Raw genomic sequence first — 21,927 nt, 5'->3', positions numbered from 1 at the left:
CCAGGAACTCCCACTCCCAGGTCTCCATGCTAATTACCCATCCCAGCTCCCTGCACGCTCGCATCCACGTTCATCACGACTTCCTGAAACAAACAGAAGGCAAAACCATGAGGAGTAGTTTTGCTAATAAACAGCCCTCTGTCCTGCCCAGGTCCAGCAGAGTCTGTCTGTCCTCTTCTCCTGACTCCCCCGCTGTGTCCATTCCTCTGCTCCTGCCTGGTGCACCCCCCCTGAGCAGCTCATGGGGCCTTGCAGCTCCGCATCAGACTGTTCCCAGTGCCCGGTGTGTGCCGGCCATGAGGCAGCAGTCGGACACAGGACATGGCTCCTGGATGCTCTATGCACTCGACTCTGCATCCCTGTCCTCTCCCCACTAAAAGCCACCAACTCCATCCAGCCCGCGTTCCTGGTGATGTTCTCTGTGGTAGGGAGCGAAGGGGAGCGAAGCAGAAAAATTCACAGACGTGCACCTAAATAAAATATTTTTTAGTGAGATTCCCCTGAGGTGTCGGCAGCTCTTTAATATTATGCTGCCTTTGCTGGCTGATCATGTCATGGCTCCAGCTGGTGGGGAGAGTTGCTGCCAGCTGCCTACAGGAACAGGAAGACAGCAATGTCTCCTCTCGCCTGGAAGGCCTGCGCTGGCTCATCCTCAAGCACCACTCTTGACTCTCCAGAAGAATGGCTTCTTGCAACGGGCAACAGGATGGCAGCAAGAGGGTCAGCAGCAAACATGTGCAGTCACAGATTGCTGCTCTGTCCCCAAAGAGGAGTGGAGCAGGAGGTCCCAGCCGCAAGGTACATTTTGCCCAGAAATGAAGAGCTTTGTTGGTCTCAAAGGGGTGGAACTGGATGTAGCCTTCTGCATCACACCATCCCTCCAGCCCTGCCCAGCTGGCAAGCTGGGATGGCTGCCCTGTCCCTGGAGATCTCTCCCTTCCTCCAGCAGCCAGCAGGAAGCAAAGGATAAAAGCCATACAGCTGCGCACAGCCCTGCCTCGCTGGCCTCCGTCCTAGTCCTGGAGCTGGGGATGTTTGAGATTATTAGGGAGAAATACCATATATATTAGGGAGAAATACCTTGTACATAGAGGGATGCCCTGTCTGCATCCCTGTGCATCCACCTGTGGCCACTGTCAGAAGGTGGGATACTGGGCTTGCTGACCTGCCGCCACAATGACCACTTGTAAGGCGTTGTGCTCTCCCCACCGCTCCGGTCACTGCTGTCACTCCAGCAGGTGGGAGGCTTTTGTACAGAGCAGGGATGGCTGCTACCAATGTCAGCTTTAATAGCAGACTTCACCTTAGCTGGACAAAAAAGCTCTTTGCCCTGTGGCAAAGCCAATGCAGCTGAGCTACATAAACTCACCAGGTCAAATCTGGCCATTTGCAATTTGCACTTCCTTAGCACGGGGAAGAAATAGTTATTTCCCCTAATTACATGTTAAATGCCAAATAAATGCCCTATCCTGTATGGTAATTGCAATGTCACTGAGTGATTAATGCCTGCTCTACAAGCTGAGAATCTGCACAACATTTGCAAAGCGTAATAACCCAGCTCCCCTGAGTTACCGAGCTCTGCGTGGCCTTTCTGTCACTGGTCATTTGCTGGGCTCTGGTGAGCCAACGCAAAGGGTGGTCTCCAGACTTGCCAGAAAATGTCTGGAGCAGGACACAAGCTGACAAAGAAAAGCTGTTCTGCACCAGCATCAAGAGCCGTGGCTATGCCCAACCCACGGCCCAGCCCGAAATTCCCCCCCGGGTGGCAGTGCACTGGTGCGGGTGGCACACGGGCTGTGTGCTTTGCACAGCACCGGGTGCCAGCCACTGGCCTGCAGCAAGATGTGGGAGTACGGGGGGACAGCCCCGCTCCACACACCCCCATAGAGAGCCCTGGCAGGTCCCCGGGGGCCGGAGCAGAGAGCTCCGCATGGGCTCCCGGTGCAGTGCCAGACCTCAGCCCCGTCCCCAGCACCTCCGCGTCCCTGCGGTGTGAAGGCACCCACGTCTGTCCCAGAGCGAAGGCTCCTTGAAGCTGCTCATGCCACAGCCAAGCAACCCATCACGGCACTGATCGATACGAGGCTGAACATTAAAATTGATTCTCCAGCCGATCTCACGTTCCGGTAGCGAGCGGCACCCTCGTCCTGATGATTTCTGCAGACTTGCCATTGCTATTTGTACCCAGCAACATGGCAGGTGAAGAGGAGGGGTCTGGCCCCCATCACACCCCGCCAGCCAGCCACGGAGGCTGCCGCAGGAGGCCAGGACTGAGCCGCGCTCCCTCGCCTGTGGCCACTCCTGAGCGGGCAGCTGCCGGGGAGGAGGAAAGGCTTTCAAGTTTAGTTTTATATGTATATGAGGGTCTCAAATGGCGACACTTGCTAATTACATTTTAGAAAATAACAAAAGGAAATTCTAGAGAAAAGCTCAGCATTTAGTCTTCCTCCCCCACCCCACACAGGTTTTTTCCATTTTTTAAAGAAATAATCTTTTAAGCGTTAAAAAACTCCCCAGTGCTGCTGGTACAAATGCAGTGTAACCTTGAATTATATGTAGCAGGGCTGGCTTTCATTATTTATTAGCAAGATCAATTAGAATATTCTGTTTGCAGAAGAATATAATCCAATATGTACTTCAAGCACTAACAGCTAAATATATGCTTATTTAAAAATCAATCTAAAAGTCAAGGTTTCCTTTGTAAATCCTTACTACAGATTAAAAAAAAAAACCTTTGAGTGTTACCACCTGCTGAATGCTGTAGTCTCAAGGAGACAGTTATACATTTTAAAACATCTCAAATGGGAATTGATTGTAAAAGGCAAACAATTGCTGAACCCCCCCCCTCCAGCACTGAGGGCTGATGGCTGGCAGGAGCACGTCAAGGCTGCGTGGCACCCTGGGACCCCGCGGGGGAGCAGGGACAAGCACCCCCTGCCTGGGCAGCAACAGCCACCCACCTCCCTCCACACCAGGGAGGGCACCGGTGGCACCCGGCTGCCGCCGGCACTGGGAACGTGCCAGCCCTGCCGAGTGACTCACCACCGACTCACAGCATCCCGGCAGAGGCTTATTTTTCATTGACTTGCCTGGGCTGACATGGAGCCAAAGCATCCGCCTGACAGCCCGGCCCAGGATCCGCAGTGTCCTCGCCTTTCTCCCCCAAGTCGCAGGTTTCTAAGATTAATTGTCATGTATTATTTATTGACCTCAGCCGCGACCTTGGCCCGGCGCGGTTTCCTTTGCGAGTGCCTCCGCACCGCGGCGATGGTGGCGACAGGCAGCCGCTCCAGCAGGGTGGTGGGCAGGGGGACACCAGCGGCGCAGGGCGGTCGGTGGTCCCAGCCCTGGCCATGCCACGGGGTTGCTCGATGGCCCTGGAGACATCCCAGCTGCTCCATTCCTGCTCCATTCCCACCCTGCACAGCCATTTCCCTGCCTGTGCCAGCGCTTGCTTTAATCTCTCCCCCGCCACAAGCCAGGCGCGGGTGAGCTCAGTGAGCTTCCAGGTTCTCCGTCTTTCTTAAGCTCTTTCTCTTTCGTCTTTCATTTTTAAATCTTATCTCCAGGTAAAGAGGGTATTTGATGGGATCAAAAGGTGACCTTTAACAAGGTTAGCAGAGCCTCAAACGATATCCCTGCAAGTTCATGCACACTCGAGCGTTAAAGGGAACGGTTCTCTGATCTCCTGTTCCTCGGTGGAAAAGTTATTTCACAAAGATCTCTGCCAAAAGTCCATGCAGCCGTCTGAGAAAACTTTCTTAAAACCCCAACACCGAGAGTTAGGCACAGGTTGTCCTCCAGCTTCTGAGAAAGCAGTCATTAAAAACTTCTGAAGTATTTCTTTCTCTGTTCCAGTTCCCAGCCTCTTGCCAATTCCCTGGGTCTAACAGATTTCCGACTATCCCCCATCTTTCACTTAGCTAAATAAAATCACTCGAATGCCTCTTAGGAGAAGCATTAGTGCTGTGGAGGGAGGTCAGACAGAAGCAATCAGCATGATTAGAGAGTGATTAGTGGACTGGAAACGCATCCAAACAGGGTGTGGAATGGGGAACCCGCGGATGCCTGGTGGGCAGAGACGACGCAGTGGCACTGCCCGGAGACCCCTCCAGCCCCAGGGGAGTGAATGGTCCTGTCACACTGGGGCTTCCTGATGGCTCCTCCACAGCGTTGTGTCCTGCATGGGCCTGAGGTCCTCCCAGTCATACCGGGAGAGATGCAAAGACGGATCAGCAGCATGAGTTAGTGGATGGCAAATCCCTTCCTGAGGGCTATTCGACTTACGAGCGGGGCGTCACTCCAGCCTCGGCCAAGACCAAGACCTTCAGACCTCTTCTAGACACCTTGCGGATAAATTCCAGGCAGGAGAAGAACAGCCTGGGCTAAGGGATGATGTGGGCATGTGGTGGCCTGGCTCCTGAGCTTCCACCGCACTGTGGGGCCAACTGGCTGCAGCCCCGCTTCCCTCCGGCGGACGAGGAGGGGAGCAGGGAGGGATGGAGGCTGGGCTGTGCCGGATCAGGAGGGCAGCCACCGTGGCACTGGTGGTGATGGGACCCCCATGCTACCAGCAGGGCGAGGGGCCGCGCACGGGCTACCCTGTCTGCAGCGGAGCTCGCCAATGCCTCTGCGCATGGCTGGGCACCCGAAGCGAAGTGAACAGACGGGAGCGGGTGGGCGGGCGGGGATGATACCAGCGTTAATCATTTCCGTGCCACCGTACATGAACGCGGCAGTGCACAGCCTGCGCCGCTCCGCTGCCAAGCACTGTGCGCGGTGGACGACGGCATGGGCCACCGGCTCTGTGCAAAAGCTGCCCGTTCAGCCCTGCCAACCCGTCGCAGCACCACTGGCCAATGGAGTCCCCACCATGCCCCCATACCTCTGGGGAGAGGGACGAGAGGCAGCAGGTCTGGGTGCTCTGGGACTGGACGCACCGAACCCCGCTCCCACGTCCAGCCTCCTCTGCACACACATCCCCACAGCAGCTCGCCGCAGGGATGGTGAAACCACCCCAGGCAGGCCGGCAGCCAAGGGGTTAAAGTGCCTTGTTATTCCTTTCATACCCAGGCTCCACTTATTTGCAGACTGAATTTCCCAGAAGCCAAGGCTTTTTACTAGTGGATCTGCTGTAGAACCATGTTATTATAGATTGCAAGTTCCTTAAAGGTCAGATAACACAATACAATTGAATCATATTAGTGAGCATAGCGACTTGGTATTTTACTAGGAAAACCCATAAAGCAGATTGTTTGTTGCAGAGAAACATACGTTGTATAATAAAGTCGGTGTAATTGTCTCCAGAAACAAACAGTCAGTTTACGAGAAAAAAAACCTCCTGTAATTGTGGGTCCTCGGTGCATCCGCCGTCAGGGCAAAGCACTGGCAGGGTATCGAGTGCAGATACTGCAAGTCTGTATTTTACAATTTAGGTTACAGTACCTAAATGCATTGCAGAAGACCTAGTAGGGAAATAAACAATTTCCAAGTGTGTTGTTGAGAGACAAACATTCAATACTTCATTTAATGTATGGTTTGCAGTTAGCGGTTAATCTAAGACAACGCAGAGCGAGCCATGTTTCACACTGCTATTAAGGAAATGCAGAATTGATTGTGAGGATGATTGAAGATTTCTGAAGAGCACAATTCCCAAGTGCGTGATGACCCCTCCTTTTTTTTTTTCTAATTTGCCTGTAATCTACTCAGACAAATCCTTTTATCACGTTTATTTCCTTTCCAAGTTACAACCGGTGTGATTAATTACTTAACTTTGCAGTCCTGCTTACCCTGCTGTACGCTCTAATTTTTCTTCCGTTTAAAATGGTTTTCCATCCCAAATAGACATATTTCCTTTTTAACCTCCTTTACTTTGTCCCACTGAAGCTCGCTGTTAATATCCAATCCTACCGGCAAAGCCTCCAGCTGAGGTTTCCCCGGGATCAGCCCGTTCCCCCTCTGATTTCGCAGTTCCTTCTGGAGGCAGCCGGTACCATTCCTCATCCCGCTTCCCACTGCAGAGGGGCTCAGGACTTCCCACGGGGAGCGGAAAAGCACAAAACTCTTTCTCCAAAAAGTCGGGCGCTCGTCAGGCCCAGGGGGTCGCAGCTGCGCCGTCAGCCTGGAAATTCTCATTTGGCTCTAGATTTAATCTCGTAATGAAAAAGGAATTGGAGCCAGCACAACTGTTTTAACCTACCCTAGTCACAGAAAGTAGAGGAAAAGTAATTTAAAAAAAAAAAAAAAGAAAAAAAAAAGAGTACACAAAGCCACATCTCCTTTCATCCACCTTTAACACCCACGTTGGCTGTTCACCATCCAGGGGGAGAGGAGGAAGAACTCTGCATGGCTCCCACCTCCCACCCCGTGCTGGTTCCCGGCTCCCTCTCCGCAGCCTGCCATCGTGTCCCAGCCAAACGGCAGCGAAACACACGTGGAAAAGCAATTATATTTAAATCTAGCTTCCTCTTTCTACCTTGCCTTTCTCTTTTCTCTACTTAGATGCTCTTCAGCATTGTAACTAATATGATTTGCGTTTAGCACAGTGTGAAACAAGAATGATTTATGGGTCTGTTAGCGCTACACGGCTACCTGACGCCATCTCAGCCCCCCAAAAGGGCACTCCAAGAGCAGATTACCGAGAGAGTTCTGGCACTACTTGTAATTATTTGTACACCCTGCCCACATAATCACTGTTATTCTGGCTCTCACGACGCCTGCGTGCTTTCCTACACCACGCTGGGCTCTGCTTCGGGAGAAAACGGGACCAGGACCCTCGACCAGCCCCCGATGCCATGCACCGGCCGCCGCCCAGGCTGCTTCCATGAACTGAGCTGCTGGCTTTAAATTGCTGTTTCAGCTCAGATTAACTTGTGCCTCGCCTAAAATAACTACGGGCTCAGTCTCTGCATTTCTTTACCGACGGCTAATGCGAAGGCTCTGTGTGCTTGGGAACCGATCAGACCCAACTCCTCGAACGTGTTCAGAAGCCCAGCGTGTTCGAGGCTAGCTCAGAGACTGGGGTGCCAAAGTCCTATCGATAGTCTCTGGCACGGGTCAAATTTTACCCGTGGCTCCGAGAGCGGCTCTGTCAGTGAGGATCCCGCGCCTCTGCGCTAGCGAGTGCCCTTCATTAATTCTTAATGCTGCCCCAAGTACATCCAGTGTCCTCCTCGCCTTGGCAGCCCGCCCCTGCGAAGCGGGGCAGACAATAAGCAGAGCCCCCCTCCCTTTCCTTCAACAGAAAACAAGAAGCCAAATGAAATAATGAAAGAAACTCATTTTAATGCCACAGAGGGAATTGTTTTATTGCTAAAGCAGCAAATAGAACTAATTGAATCCACTGGAAAAGAAAAAAAAAAAGGAGTGAAGGAAAGAAGAGGATAGGTGCAGTGTACAGACAGAAAGGGCGAACTGGAGTCTGAATATTCATGGGCCTGGAAACTGCAAATCCTTGAATGCAAAATATCTTCATAACTGATAATACTGCCAACAGCGACGCATGCACAGCGCTCAGAGAGAAGAAGTCAGGAATGGTTGCATTTACAATATTATTTTTTTTTTTTAAGTAATATTATGGAACAAATTCTCTGGTTCGTTGAGCTGCCTTGCACCTCCCTGGTAAAACAGAACAGCCTGGGAGCGAGCACCATGGCCGGCGCTGATTCCCACCCGCGACTGAGCGCAGGGCAAGGCTGGGCAGGGCAAGGTGCCCACGCTGCCTGCGGGCAGGCGGCAGAGCCTGGACAAGCTCCACCAACACCCACGGTGTCATGTTCACAGGTTCTGGGCACCTTGGGACAGTTTTGCTGCCCGCCAGGGACAGGCAGGCGAGCGGGCAGCTGCCTGCGGGATATGGGGGTCTGGGAAGGCAGCTGTGATCCACCGTCCCCACGGTGGGCTCAGCCCAGTCCCGCATGGCTGGGCTGCAGAGCTGGGGCGCTTCGTCCCAAATCACTTCCCATTTCACACACCGCCAGTTAAACCTGCCACAAGCTTTTAAACGCACTGTTTGCAGTGAACCTTAATTTTCAGTGGCAACATATATATTAATGTTGGGGGTTGCATTTTAATTAAGGCAGCATTCATGTTCTTCATTACAGTACTAAGTCGTCCAGCAAGAAACACCAAGGATATAAATCCTGTTAATGAAGAAAGAGCTACATATTCTGCACTGTACGTTTAAGCACAGAGGCACCAACTTACAAAAGGACTGTGACATGAGGTGCAAGGGGGTGTTCTGGGAGAAAAACTGGATTAGAAATGCAATTTATACTCTGAAGGGCCACACAACATTAATTTGGCACCACCACATCTGTAGGCACCTAACCTGCATCCCAAAGGCACAGCAAACAGCCTGTTGTACCTCAGTTTCCCCCCCTAGAAAAAAAACAAGGCACAGCTAGGCTGCATGGGTTTGCCAGTGGGGTCGCACTGTGCCCAGGCTCCTCCTGGCCCCCGTGGGCAGGAGGGGAAGGTCTGCAGAGACCCTCCACCGGCAGGAGCCAGCAGAGCCGCAGGAGAAGGGGGCTTTCCCCCCAGTCCAGCTTCTGCAGAGCACTGTGCACCCAGGTAAGTGGTAACTCGGGGCTGAGCTCTCCCCAAGCTTGCTGGAGGGTGAAATCCGCCTCTCTGCAGAGCCCCCCCCAGTCCCTCCCTACGCCAGCATCCCAAATCCTTGCCCTCTGGGCACGGCAAGGAACTTCACGCTCTCCTCCACCAGCGCTGCACTCCAAGCATTAGCAAAAGTTAATAGGGGGCATTGGCAGAGCCGCGCTGGGAAGCGCCTCGCCGGGTTACCCCAGGGAAGGACCTCGAACCAGGCAGCAGAAGACCACGGTGCCCTGCGGGGACCTCGGCCAGCAGGATTCCCCTGCTGCTGAATACATTACCCCGACTGCAGTCAGCAGCTTTGAACTTCAACATTAATAAATGAGGTCCTTAAACACTCTGGCAATGGGAAAGCACTTTCTCACCGCTGCCTACCGCAAAAAATGGCTGAAGAATTTCTGCTCAGGTTTTCCAAATGAACCAGTCCGTGGCAGGGACAGGGATGGTCTCCCACAGAGACAACCACATCCCAAGACGAGAGTGTTTCAGAATATTATGTGGGAACAGGGTAATAATAAAACACTTTGATGTAACTTTACCAGCAGTGACTCGAGCAGAAAAGCCTGTAATGATCTAATAACACATTTCCCCTGCTGCCACTCCAGCCTCGAGAAATCCAGGGTAGTCTGAGCCTTAAATCCATCCCAGCTCTTCCTTTGTCATTAATTGTTAGGCTATTTGTATTACCCATTTTACATACCAAATAGACTCCAATTTCATGGTGGGCTAGGCTGCGGAAATGCTTCTTTTAATCTTTCTAATTCCAAAGTAGTATAAAACTTTAATATTTTCTAATGGAGTATACATTTACTTACATCTAACAATATCACTACAATTTAGGAGCAATAAAAGTCAAGCTCCCGTCTGTATGATAAGCTTGCAGCTTTATTTCCAAAGTTCAATCAGTTAACCTAGGAGTGCAATAGCTTCCCTACAATGAGTAACAATGCAGAATAATATTTAGATAGAGATAAACCCTTTTTGCATAGGAAATTGCATTATGATTTGCTGGGTCTTAGAAATTCTCAGCGAGATGCGTTAGTTTACCAATGAAGTTATTGCCTCAGGCATTTTTCCACAGCGCTTTGATTTTTTAGGGGCTTTCTAGAGGATTTTGAGCTGAGTAAGGAACCTTTATTGTTCCTGATCCAGGCGTGTGTAGCAGACCCAGCAGCACCGCCTGCGTGCCCTCCTCCTACGCTTATTCACCTGCAGCGAATCCCCAAAAGCACCCGAAGAGCATCCCAAAGAGCGGCTGTGGGAAAGGACCGGACCCCCATCTTGAGTCAGGATTGTTCAGCCCCAGGCTCTCTGCCCCTCATGAGGGGGAGGCGGGTGGGCACTGCCAATGCCACTGGCCGGGGACTTCCAGGGCTCCCCTGGTGCCCAGGCCCCCGTTGAGCGTTTGCCCTGCCAGGCCCAGCTCCCCGGTGGGGGGAACACACGTGTGGTTACAACAGCAGTTGCAGCGAATGCCTGGCTAGCTTGGATTGCTCTTGTTTGGGTAGCCACTAATGAAGACTAGTGAGCAAGAATGCTGCCAAGTGCCTCCCCTCCACTGCTGGGCCCTGGGCAGGTTTAATCCCCTCCTGCCCGTGGCAGAGATCAGCATACAGCACCAGCCACCACACTTACACAGGATGTTAGAGTTGGAAGGGACCTTAAAGATCACCTAGCCCAACCTCCCTGCCCCGGGCAGGGACACCTCCCACCAGACCAGGCTGCTCCAAGCCCCGTCCAGCCTGGCCTTGAACACCTCCAGGGATGGGGCAGCCACAGCTTCTCTGGGCAACCTGTGCCAGTGCCTCACCACCCCCACAGTGAAGAATTTCTTCCTAGTATCTAATCTAAATCTCCCCTCTTGTAGTTTACCCATCTTCCATCACACCAGCTAAAGCACCTTCCCCATCACGCTGTCCGGCTCCCCTAGAACCTCTCGAGTTTGTGCCCGGCTGTTGACTGCAGCAGTTCGCCTTTCTATATGTTTTTAATGGCTCAGGTGAAAAAATCAGAGCCCTTTCCTGGGGTACTTCTGTCCCCTCTGTGTATTGCCTGGCTCTGCAGGCCCCCAGACCGCGGAGCAGCAGAGCAGAGGCAGCAGTCGGTGCTTTGGGATTAACACGGTTCAAATAAATAGCCCAGAAATTAGCTCAGAGGTGCGAGTGCTGACGGTGCAGGTGAGCGGCAGTGGGATCAATGCTGGCACTCCCCAGGGGACAGACCAAGCAGGGATGAACCAAAGGCCAATTAAAGACCTCCAGCAGCAACGGCTTCAGGATCCATGGTCTGCCATCAGCATCTCATGAGTCAGCACTTTGGATGTAAAAGGGTCAGTTTGTTTTTAAACAAGTGGGACTGGAGCCGAGTAATTCACAATTAAAACCTGCCCAAGTGATGCGGCCCCTTCCACCCACAGGTGAGCCAGGAGATGACTCCTCCTGCCACGTTTGGGGGCTCAGAGGTGGGTCTTGAACATGGGGAGGGGGCAGCGGAGCTTCCCAGGGTGTGGGGACACCTGGAGGAACCCCAGAGCCTCTGGAGCTGGTGCCTCCTTGCAGTTGGCCTTACACAGATTGGGTGGTTTTGTCTTTCCCTTGGCTGGGTGATGGCAGCTCATGCTGTCAGCTGCTGAATCCAAATGCGAATTTAATACGCACTTCCGACGCTGACGTTCGCTTTCCATGAACGTGCTGGCTGCTCAGCTTAATTATATGAATGTCCATCAAGAACAAATAGAGAAAGGGCAGAGCTGAGGCTGAAATAAAGTTATTTGCAGATGTGGATGAACACTAATAGAAAGTATATTGTATTACTGTACCCATCTCAATGCAAGATGAAAGGAAATACGCTCTAAAGCAAAGGAGGGCTGTAAATTCAGGCTACCAGAGCAACGTGGCTCTGCTCGGATCCAAAATGATTACCCACTAATAAAGGAGGGGGCCAAGTCCACTGCAGCCTGGCTCAGGAGGGAATGGAAATCAGATTTTGGCTTGAAATGTGTTACAGCAATCTCTGTAATACAAAATAAAGTCTGGCAGATGGAGTTATTTTTATCCAAAGCCAGTTCTGTTTAGTAGGTCTGTGGCTATAACTGAAGTCTCTTTGCTATTTCCTCTTCCCCCTGGTGCCCCTGCCTCAGTTTCTCCAAGGCACCGACGAGATTGGAGCAGACAGCCACGGGTATATTTTGGGAGGATCCCACATTACTTAGCTGTAAAAATCAATTGTGAATTTTGCATCCACCCTCAGCATTTGGTCTGTTTATATTACCAAATAAATTCTTTAAAGAAGTACTGTACTTCACAGGAGAGCTTGTCAAGGTAAATACCTTCATTTACATAAAATGTGACTAGCAATTGAAATGTTAAAGCCATAAAGAGCAAGTTTATGATCCATCCTTGATGCTTGGATGTATAATATGACAAGGGGGAAAATAGTGCGCCTTGCAACATTTACTAAATTGGTGTGTTGACTCTGGGGATGGAAATGGGAGATTTGAAAAAACAGGTTGGAGGGGTTTTTTGAGGTTGGTTGTTTTCGGTCTTTTTTTTTTTTTTTTCTCTTTTTTTTTTTTCCCCATAAATAGGAATCCTTTCCACAGCCTTCAAACAGTTGGCTTTTAAATACTCTCCTTCAGCTTGGAAACAGCAGCTACCTAAACAAACAAACAGACGGCCGGGCAGGAATCTGCGTGGGAAGGAGCTACCTGGCACATGGGGCTCCCCGGGGGATGCTCGCCTTGGGTCACAGAGAGGGGGACGTGTGCCCTGGCCATGCTCTCCCACCCACCGGTGTCCCATGAAAAAGTGGAAGCGGAAAGTGGTGGCCACATACTATTACGTGTACAGCAGAGGTCTGAGAAGCAGCTCCTGCAGCCCCATCGCTCATGGCTGGCTTCAGTGGCCGCAGGGGGCTGAGCTGCTCCCGGCATGGGTCAACGGGGACCGATCCTGCCCGGGCCTCTCTCTCTACATCCCACACCCCAGAAGAAAAGGCAACACGAAGCTTTACTGCGGCTGACCCCGTGCCTTTGATCTAAACAGTAATTTCTCACTGTGATTGAAAAGACTCTTATAATTCAGGGTTTTCTTTTAAACTTTTTAAAAGGGAGGGGAAACCAATTTAAACCACTTCAAATCCTAAATAATATTTTCGAAAAAGTGAATAAAAAGAATAAAATGGACTGTTGCCTGCATACATACCACAGTGAAATTATAATATCCACACTTAATGCTCTGGAAAGTTTGATAGTGCATGTTCCTCACCTGAACTCAGTATGAACATTTCAGACACTCATTCATACTCGTACCCTTCTCAATTCATTGAAACCACTTCAAGCAAAAATCATTTGAAAGAAATTACCTCTGTGTATTACACCACGAGCAGTGAGAAATGTCCCACATGAGCCTCTCCAGCCCCCAAAGCAATAAAATTTCTGTTGAAGTGCATGATATAATGACTCAGGGAAAAGAAGTCCCCATGACAACAAGAGGTAAGAGAAATCCATGAAAAGCAAAAGACTCCGACCTCTCTCGATACAAGGTGTCACCAATTTGTGCTAGAATTTTCACTTTGAAAATCAAAAGCCTTTGTCCATAACTTTCTTTGAGAACCTGTTGTTCCTTCTTTGCTAGTCTGGGCTTCGAGCGGAGCGGAACAACCCTCGCTAAATCAGAAACCGAGCAGGGGTCAGGCTCATCATTTAAACCCATGAATGCAACCAACTGACTCTTCCCCTTTCTCTTTTCTAAGGGCGCTGTTTTTCCCCAGGCCTATTTTTGGATTTTCTGTAGCGTCTACGTGCTCGAGCCATACTGCATTCACACAGAAAGCGAAGCTCACAAACTTTGACACTACGAATAACACTTAAACTATTAGCAGCGAAGCAGTGTGGTGTTTACTTAGTGGATTATTGAGCAAAATCCTAGAGAAAGAATGTTCTTGAAAATACAGTGCAACGGTTAGATTATCCCAGGTGCGGTGACATATGGTGGTTCCCCACATGCTCCAAGGGATGCTCCAAAAGTTATCGGAAGAGGCACCTCTGCCTTGCTTGGCTGGTTTTCTGAGCCCTGGGTTCATAACCAAGCCTGGGCTGCTCCCGTTCGCAGGGTCTGTGCACATGCTGGGGCTCAGAGGGGGAGCGGGGCAGGACCCAGCTGGGTGCAGTGGTGGGATGTGGCCCTGGTGTGTCCCCCCCCGGACCATACTGAGTGAGTGGTGCTGGCCGCATCCCTGCCAGGGCTGCCAAGGGGCTTCATCCATGGCCGTGCTGCCTCCCTCTCCCCCTCCCTTGTCACCTGTGAACAAATCCATTTTACACGGAGGCAGAAGCAGCGAGCAGCTCTGCAGGAGCGGGTGCTCCCGAGCTCTCCCCTGCCAGCGTGTCGCCCCTCGCGCTTCTCTCACTCTCTTTGCACGAAGAGCAAGCACAGTGTGGAGGGGCTGCGGGTGCTGAAAGCAGCTGCCATTCCCATGGCTACAATCGAGTAGCCTGTGGATAACCATCATTAGGTGATAAAACACTGCAAAGAAACCTGATTCATTCCTCCATCCCATCCTTTGAGCTGAAACTGAGCAGAAAGGCAGGTAGAAGACCGCTGCCCAGCAAGGGTGCAGGGTGAGCTTCCCTGGCCCAGCACACAGGGCAGGGGCAGAGGACAGGAGAGACCCAGCTCCAGCACGTGGAAAGAAAATCCATGCCTGATGCTGGAGTGGCCTCTCTCCAGCCTCCAGATGGGTGAAACACAGGGACCGACCAGCAAAGAGCCTCACACCCCGCTCACAGCCTCCCCCTGTAACCCAGCTCAGCCCAGACCTCCACCAGCTTCACCGAGAGCTGGACGCAGGCATCGGTGGGAGGTCAGTGCTGCATGCCTGTGCTTGCTCTGCATGGGAGACTTGGGGTAGAAAAAACAGCGCACATATAGGATTTAACCCAGACCTAAAGGTTTAGGAAAGGTGAAAGATACAGAGTATTGAAAGAGCTGTTACATGGAAATACTCGTACAGTCTTCAACCCGGATTAATCCCAATGCATTGGATCCAGAGAGGAGGGAGAGCAGCTGAGTCACTACATTTCAGCAAAAGCCAACTCACAGCAGGTCCCAGAAAAAAAAAAAAAAAAAAAAAAAAAAATCAATACACTTTTCCTAAGTTACCAGGAGCGCAAAGGGCACAGTACACTGGGAAAGCCTTTTGTAGAGAAATACATGAGTTACCAGGCTTCTGCAGCCATGCCTGTCATTAGCAGCAAACCCCGATCTATCCGTCCACTGTAGGTGTTCCTGTAGTGCCCATCAGCACAGACTCACAGCGCTGATGGAAGTGGTTTGATTTTCTGAATATCCTGAGCTGATCAGAGAGGCACAAGCATTACCCAGCAAGGCAATTACAGCTCACAGTGAGGGTCACACTGTGTGGGACGGAGGCTGAAATGGCCCCAGGCTATTGCTGTCCAACAGCTGTTAAGGGATGCTGCAGGGGGGTCTCATCGCACAGCCTCGGACATGCCCGGCTGCCAATGGCTGTGGTGGCAAGAGCTGGAAACTCCGAGGTAGGATCAGCCATGGCACACACAGAGACGGCCCTGCCATGCCAGCCTCCAGATCAGCACAGCAGGAGGGTAGGTGAGATGGCGAGCAGCCCCCAGGAGGAACAGAGCCCGTTAGAGCGATAACAGTGCATGACAGCCGCTTCCCCAATACAGACGAGTTTAATGTCCACAGGGACACGACTGAGAGCTTTGGCTCTGCAGCCACAGCCAGCTGCTCCTTGGAACCGCTGGCTCAAGAGCACATGTTTATTACTGGCAGAAGAGCTCCCTGTCATGGTATTATTCATTATTTGTATGAGGGTGGCAGCTCACCGAATAACACACAGGCCTGACTGTTAGGGAGAACGCTCCAAAAAACCCAGACAGGCGGTGAAAATAGCATTAGACATGCAAACCATTTCATTGCCTGTCATGGTGACTGCTCCCTGCAGTGGCTGCAATGGGACCGCTCTGCACGTAAAGCTACGCCCCTGTATAAGTGCTTAAAGTATGGAGGCCTAGGGCAGAGTGAGAGGAACATGGTCCAATTAGAGAGACATCGCTGCAGCTTCTCTGTGAAGGCTCCACTGAGAGGGAGGCAAGGAGTAAAGCAATACGTGTTTACACGTAGAATTCCACTCCTGATTATTTGGAATAATATTCAAATCAGTGAACTTTAAAACTCCATAATTTAAGTTCACTGCTTTCAGATACTCTCTTTGCACTGTGGAGATCATATTTTTGTTAAAACTGCACATTTGTTTTTAAAATACTGTTACGAGTCCCCAGTTTTCTGCTAGACATAGGATGTTGAGATGGTCTTGAAAGTGTGAACGGACAAAACTGAACCACCTCCCTGTGGGGAGCCTGCAGACAGCTGGGAACGGTGGACTCTGGGCTGTTCCACTCAGCTCGGAGAGCTACCGAGATGCCGAAGTGCTGAGATCTACTGCGCTGGGCATTCACACAAGCAAAACAACCCAACTAAAGCACCTTCTGTCCCGGTGCTAAGAGCCCCTGCTCGCTTCACGCAGCCACCTGAAAGCGTTTCTGTTTTGACACCTCCAGACCGGTCACCAGCAGTGTCTGAGCATCTGGAGGTGCACACGTGAAACCATCCCACAACTGAAACCGCTGGCAAAGGGGCAGCACGACAGCTGTGCTATGCCAAGAGAATTGCCTCTCCCTCTCCTCCAGTCCCATAAAGCCACCTGGGACCACACTGAAGCCAGGGCTCCCCTGCAGACCCCAGGTCCAGCCCTCTGGTACACGGCCTCTCCAACAGCTGTCGCAGCAGACACCAAACCAAGGCCTCCAGCACTGCAAGGTGACAAACCTGTCCAAGTGTTGGACACTGCAGGCAGTTTGCAGTTCCCATTATCCACAATATCCTCTCATGCTTGGGCACCCTTATTTCATGCCCAGGCAAGAAACTTGGGCATATCCCAGGTGCTGCTTCCTTTTGTGCTGGTAATGAGCATTTGTAGATGTAAGCTAAATTCCTTCCGTGCTCAGAGGCTTCCAAAGTCTCCCCATCATTCTGCTGTCCTTGTTGCACTCTCAGAAAGGCTCTCACAATTCATTTCCAACTGCAGGATAGCTCGGGGCAGAGCTCACGGCATGGGACATGCCCACTGAGGCATGAGCATCACGCTGGAGAGAGCACGTCACCCGTGCAAATGCCTCTGGTCCAGCCTGGCCACGGGGGCCATGAAGTGGGGTTAGCAGTGCCTGGGCTGAGTGGGCAGCAAGATCTGCCCTGGACACGTGAGGGAGCAGAAGGACACTTAGCACTGGCTAAAAATCAGCAGCAGTTCCTACAGGGAAGGATGGCGTATCCTGTGGCTTAGAAAGAACGAGGAGGTGGAAGAGAGCAGCCAGCAACTTCCAAAGGAAAGGCAGGTACCTGCTCCTCGTCACAACCTTTGTCCATGGCAGGACCAAGTTCTGGCATATTGTAAGGGATGAAGTCAGCAAAGTTCATCACCAAAGATAATATTTACTGCCAGCTATCAGTGTCCTGGACTTAAGAGAGAGAGGTGAAGATATGCGAGTAAGAGAGAAGTATTGTCACACTGTTAACAAAAGGAAAGGTTAAAAGTCACTTCCCACTCAGCCTTTACACACTGTTTAATAGTAGTCAAGTTACATTTTGCATTAAAGAAAAAAAAAAAAGCAGCAAGTTAGGAAATTTATCAACAAAATCTAATGTACATGGGGGGTATGAAGCGCAGTTTAAGGAAAGCTGTATCATTGAACTTGTCCTTCAGACAGCCCAACATTAGGATGTACGGCATCACAAATGAAAATTACACAAACAACAATTACACAAACAATTCTGGCAGCATAACACTAACCAACTGAAAGAAGCCTTCAACCCAGTTCATGTTGGCACAGGTGTAGGAAGACCTCAGTTCGGCAATTTCTACATAAACTTTGGCTGCAGAGCTAAAGCAATCACAGACAGCACAGCTTTCCCTAAAGGTTACCAGGAAAATAGAACAGACTGCAGAGAGCTGGCGTAACAGGCTTTCCACACTGCACCAGCCAACAGGCAGAAAGCTATATTTGCACTAACTTCAGCTTCTGACTACTGTCCTGATATAAATCCTGGACACGGTGTTTATAGCCAACTAACCTCAAGGCAGCAGAGACATGAATAACACAGCACGGGACACACACAAAAGAAATGGTAGTGTTTAGGTGCTGTCTCCATTTTACAGGTGGAGGAACCAAGGTGAGGAAACTGCTTCTCTGCCCTACAGCTCTGTCAGACGAGAAGATATTCTCAGTACTGAATAACAAAGCAAGGAACCCTGAGGGTCTGCTGTTTCCTTATTTCACTGCATAAGGAAAAACTTGACAGTATTAAAAGCTAACAGTTTATAATGCACAAAAAGAAGTGTTATATGCAAAATATAAACAAATGATAGAAGTCACTGTAAGGAGAGGCTGGTATAAACACTTCAATAGCTGCTTCTTTGCTTAAAGAAAATTGGCAATTCTGTGGATAGGAAAAAATCTCCAATTACTCTACCTGGGACACAGCTGCAACCAGTCAGCCTTCTTAGTGCACTCAATCAGGTAATCTCGGAGAAGGTCAGGAAGAAATAGCTGCTAGCATGGATGGCAATCTACCCCCACCTCTCCATTTTTGCTTAGTATTTGTACAGCACCAAGCACACCAGCCTCCTGGTCTGTGACAACAGCCTGACACTGGTACAGCACCAGGGGAAACCTGTCGCTCCTGCTGAGGCACAGATCACAAACGCTGTGTGACCTGGCGTCCCATCCCAGCGAGGCTGACAAACTTTTGCAAGGAGGGAGGAGAAGCAAGCTGTTTGGCTTGGATAGGTGTGAAGATGGCTTTAGGTTAAACAAACAGGACAAATCCTAATGGCAATTAAGCAGCAGGGTAATTTATTTATCCCATGACCAGAGAATCCATCCCCCAGCCCACTCTGCCCAGGACCTTCACAAATCAGTTCTGACCCAACCTTTTCTTCTCCCACCTCTCTAGCAGTGCAGCACAGCACCAGTGCTAGAAATGAGCTAAACAAACCACAGAGCTACTGCAGGGATGAAAAATTTCAGAATGCATTCAGCAAATGAAAACCTGCGTGTGCCTTTTACTCCACAAGAGGAGTTATACCCACTCTCTAGCCCTTTTCTTGTAGCATGACTTTAGAGATGAAAAAGCAGCTGCTTGCCATATTCAGTGCTTGATCCTCTTCTGCCTGTTTTGAATAAAACAAAGCCTTTTTAGATGCCACTTTCTAGCCTATGCCAGCAAGTTTCTAAACTTATTTTTCAAGGCAAGCCTTTCCTACAGGAAAATCGAGTAAAATAAGATACTGTGCCTGAAATTATATATATAAACAGAATAACCACAGTCGGTCCTTTATTCTTTCCTCATGTTGGTACAGCACACTGAAAACACTCTCAGAGACAAATGCGCTTTCTCAGCGCTGATCTCCACTTTATTGAAGTCCCTCAAGAAAATCCCTCAGCATTTTAACAAAGCCAAGTGGATGCTACATCAAATAAGTGTTATGAAGACTTTGCCTCCACAATTGCCACAGAAAATCGCCTGGAGTTCCTCACATTTAAATGCCATTGACATGAAGACTGTCTATTCTATTTTAACAAAGAGCGACCAGATAATCCAAGCAGTAACTAACTTGCTGCCTCTATTTATTTTTCCCTTCATTTTCAGAGCAGCTAAACGGCTTCCATACCAAGTGCAACAAAAAGACAGAACTCAGCTTAGCTACTATTTCTTATAAAGAAACTAGTATGGGTTGCTTTTAACTGTAAACTACAGAACTACTAGTAATTTCCAAGTTCCACTAATGTACTGCATTCTTTTTAGTTTTGAGATTTTTAAAGAGAGAGAGAAACCCTGAGCCACTACAATTCACTGATTTGCTAAATCTGCCAAGGCATTTAACACTTCATTACTGCAGTCCAGTATTTTCTAATAATCAGCATAAGGTACCCTTAAAATGTTACACTATGTCAGACAACAATATTTAGAGACTTCTTCATGAACAGAATTAAATCTTGTCAATGGAAAAAACTTTCTGACTTGGAACTTGTTGAATAAAGAGTGAATCTTATTTGTGAAGTGAACCCTGCAGCTTGTATGAAAGCTGGCACCCTTCTTCACTTCAAAGCCCCTATCATCACCTGGAACAACTTGCAACCTTGTTTATTTCAGTAATTATTAATTACTGACCCATTTATACATGTTTTAACACCAAGTGCAGCTGAACTGCTGCGATCTGCTCAAGCACTCTGTGCACAGGAGTTACAGAAGAGGGATGTTTTTACACATTTTCTGTCTTCCCATCAGAACACCGCATTTTAAACCACGACAGCTGTCAGGCGAGGCACCAACGCGATCGTCTGGCCTGCCCTGACAGCGCCGTTCGGCTGTCGGGCTCCGCACCCGCCGCGTCCCCGCGAACCCACGCAGCAGTCCCGGGACCCGCCGCAGCCCCTGACTCGCCATCGTCCGGGGCCCCGGGTCCCACCGCCCAGCCACCTACCGGGGCCATCCGGGGGGGACTAGGACCCCCCGTCCCACGGCCCTCCGGGACCCCCCGCCCCGGCTGGCACGGACACACATCCTCTCCGCCCCGCTACCCCGCAATCGGGACGGCCCCGCGCTGCCCTGCGGGTCGCGGACGGAGCCCCCGCGCCCTCACCTGTACCACTCCAGCCCCTTCTCGTAGTTCCTGTCAAAGAAGTGGGGCTCGGTGCCCACGGCGCGTACGTCGGGGTGCGCCCGGATGGCCTCCAGCAGCGCCCGCGTCCCCCCCTTCTTCACCCCGATGATGAGGGCTTGCGGCAGCCGCTTCTCCCCGTAGTCCGGCGTGGTGCTGCCGCCGCCGCGGCTCCCCGGGCTGCCGGCCCGGCTCAGCTCCTCGTCCGTTGTGCTCGACTCCTGCGGGTCCCTCTCGAAAGCTCCGCTCTGCGCCGTGATCACCTCCCCGGGGGCCAGCGGCGTCCGCAGCCAGGCGCCCGCCGCCCCTTCCCGGCTGCTGTTGGAGGCCCGAGTCGGAGCCGCGGAGGGGGCCGGGGCGCTGGAGCTGCCCGGCGGACTGGCGGGGGAGCGCGGGGCCGCCGTGCCAGGGAGCGCGGCGGGGGAGCGCGGCGCCCCGGGGACCGCCGTGCCGGGGAGCGCGGCGGGGGAGCGCGGGGCCGCCGTGCCGGAGAGGGCGGCCGGGGAACGCAGGGCGCCCGGGCCGGTGCCCCCCATGAGGCTGTAGCACAGGTAGGTGAGGCAGAGGGAGAGGCTGCACATGCAGAGGAGCTTCCGCGCCGGGGGCACCTTAGAGCCGCGCCCGCCCGGCACCCCGGGCTGGGCGGGGGGGGACATGGCTGCTCCCCGCTCCTCGCCCCGGGCACCGGGCGCACATGGTGTCAGCCGCCGCCCGGCCGCCCCAGCAGCATGGGGCGCCGCTGCCCTCCCGCCCCGCCGCCGCCGGGGGGGAGCCCCGCATGGCACGGTCGCCGCCGGCCCCCGCCGGGCACCGGGGCGCCTAGGCTCAGCGCGGCTGCGCTCCGGTGCCGCCGGCTCCGCACTGTTGCCGCCCGAGTTCCTGCTGCTAAACTTTGTGCCGGGTGGGAGGTGGGAGCGCGCTCCCGGCGCGGGGAGGGCCCGCCCCCGCCGCCGCCGCCGCCGAGAGCGCGGGGAGCGCGCCGGGGCCCGCCGGGCGCCGCGCCGGCACCGCCGGGCCGGGCGGGGGCAGCGCCGGGGGCAGAGCCGGGAGGCACTGCGGACCGGGGCCGATCAGCACCGCGGACAGCGTCCGGTCAGCACCGCGGACAGCGGCAGGCGTGTCCGGAGCAGTCCCTGGGGGGTGCTCGTAGCCCCGCCGGGGGCAGAGCTGGCCACGGCAGGCCCCGGCTGGCTGCGGCCCTGCTGACCCCCGGTGTGCTGGGGACAGCCCCCAGCAGCCCCACACGTCGCCTGCCCCACCTGCTCCCCAGATCCACCTGCAGTGCCACCTGCACCCCCTGCCAGTACTCACGGATGCATGGAGGCCGTGGGCCCCCAAGAGCAGGACTCAGTGCCAGCTATCCTCTATGCTTCTCCTTTCCCTCAGCAGAAATCACCATGCCACAGTTCCTTCACCCCTTGTCTCGGCCTGCTCCCCTCTGCCTCCCCCAAACTGCATTCTGTATTGTCACCCTCTTGCTCCAGTGCCCCCAGCCTATGGCTCCTGCCCAAATCCTCCAGCTCCCCAAAGAGGAAGACCCAGACAGGTTCTCTG

General features: G+C 52.2%; 1 protein-coding gene across 1 annotated transcript in view; it reads right to left on the bottom strand.

The window, feature by feature from the left end:
* The window catches only part of HS3ST4 (heparan sulfate-glucosamine 3-sulfotransferase 4), a 68,571-nt gene extending 47,324 nt beyond the window's left edge, over positions 1-21,247 (bottom strand). Inside the window, exon 1 of the mRNA XM_074598299.1 lies at positions 20,356-21,247. Coding sequence (XP_074454400.1) covers positions 20,356-21,029 — 674 coding nt within the window. The 5' untranslated portion in view covers positions 21,030-21,247. The remainder of the gene's footprint in view (positions 1-20,355) is intronic.
* Positions 21,248-21,927: the final 680 nt, after the last annotated feature.

Source organism: Larus michahellis, chromosome 8 (genome assembly GCF_964199755.1).
Source record: "Larus michahellis chromosome 8, bLarMic1.1, whole genome shotgun sequence".
Classification (NCBI taxonomy): domain Eukaryota; kingdom Metazoa; phylum Chordata; class Aves; order Charadriiformes; family Laridae; genus Larus; species Larus michahellis.
The sequence above is the reverse complement of the archived record's forward strand: the minus strand, read 5'-3'. Positions and strand labels throughout refer to the sequence as shown.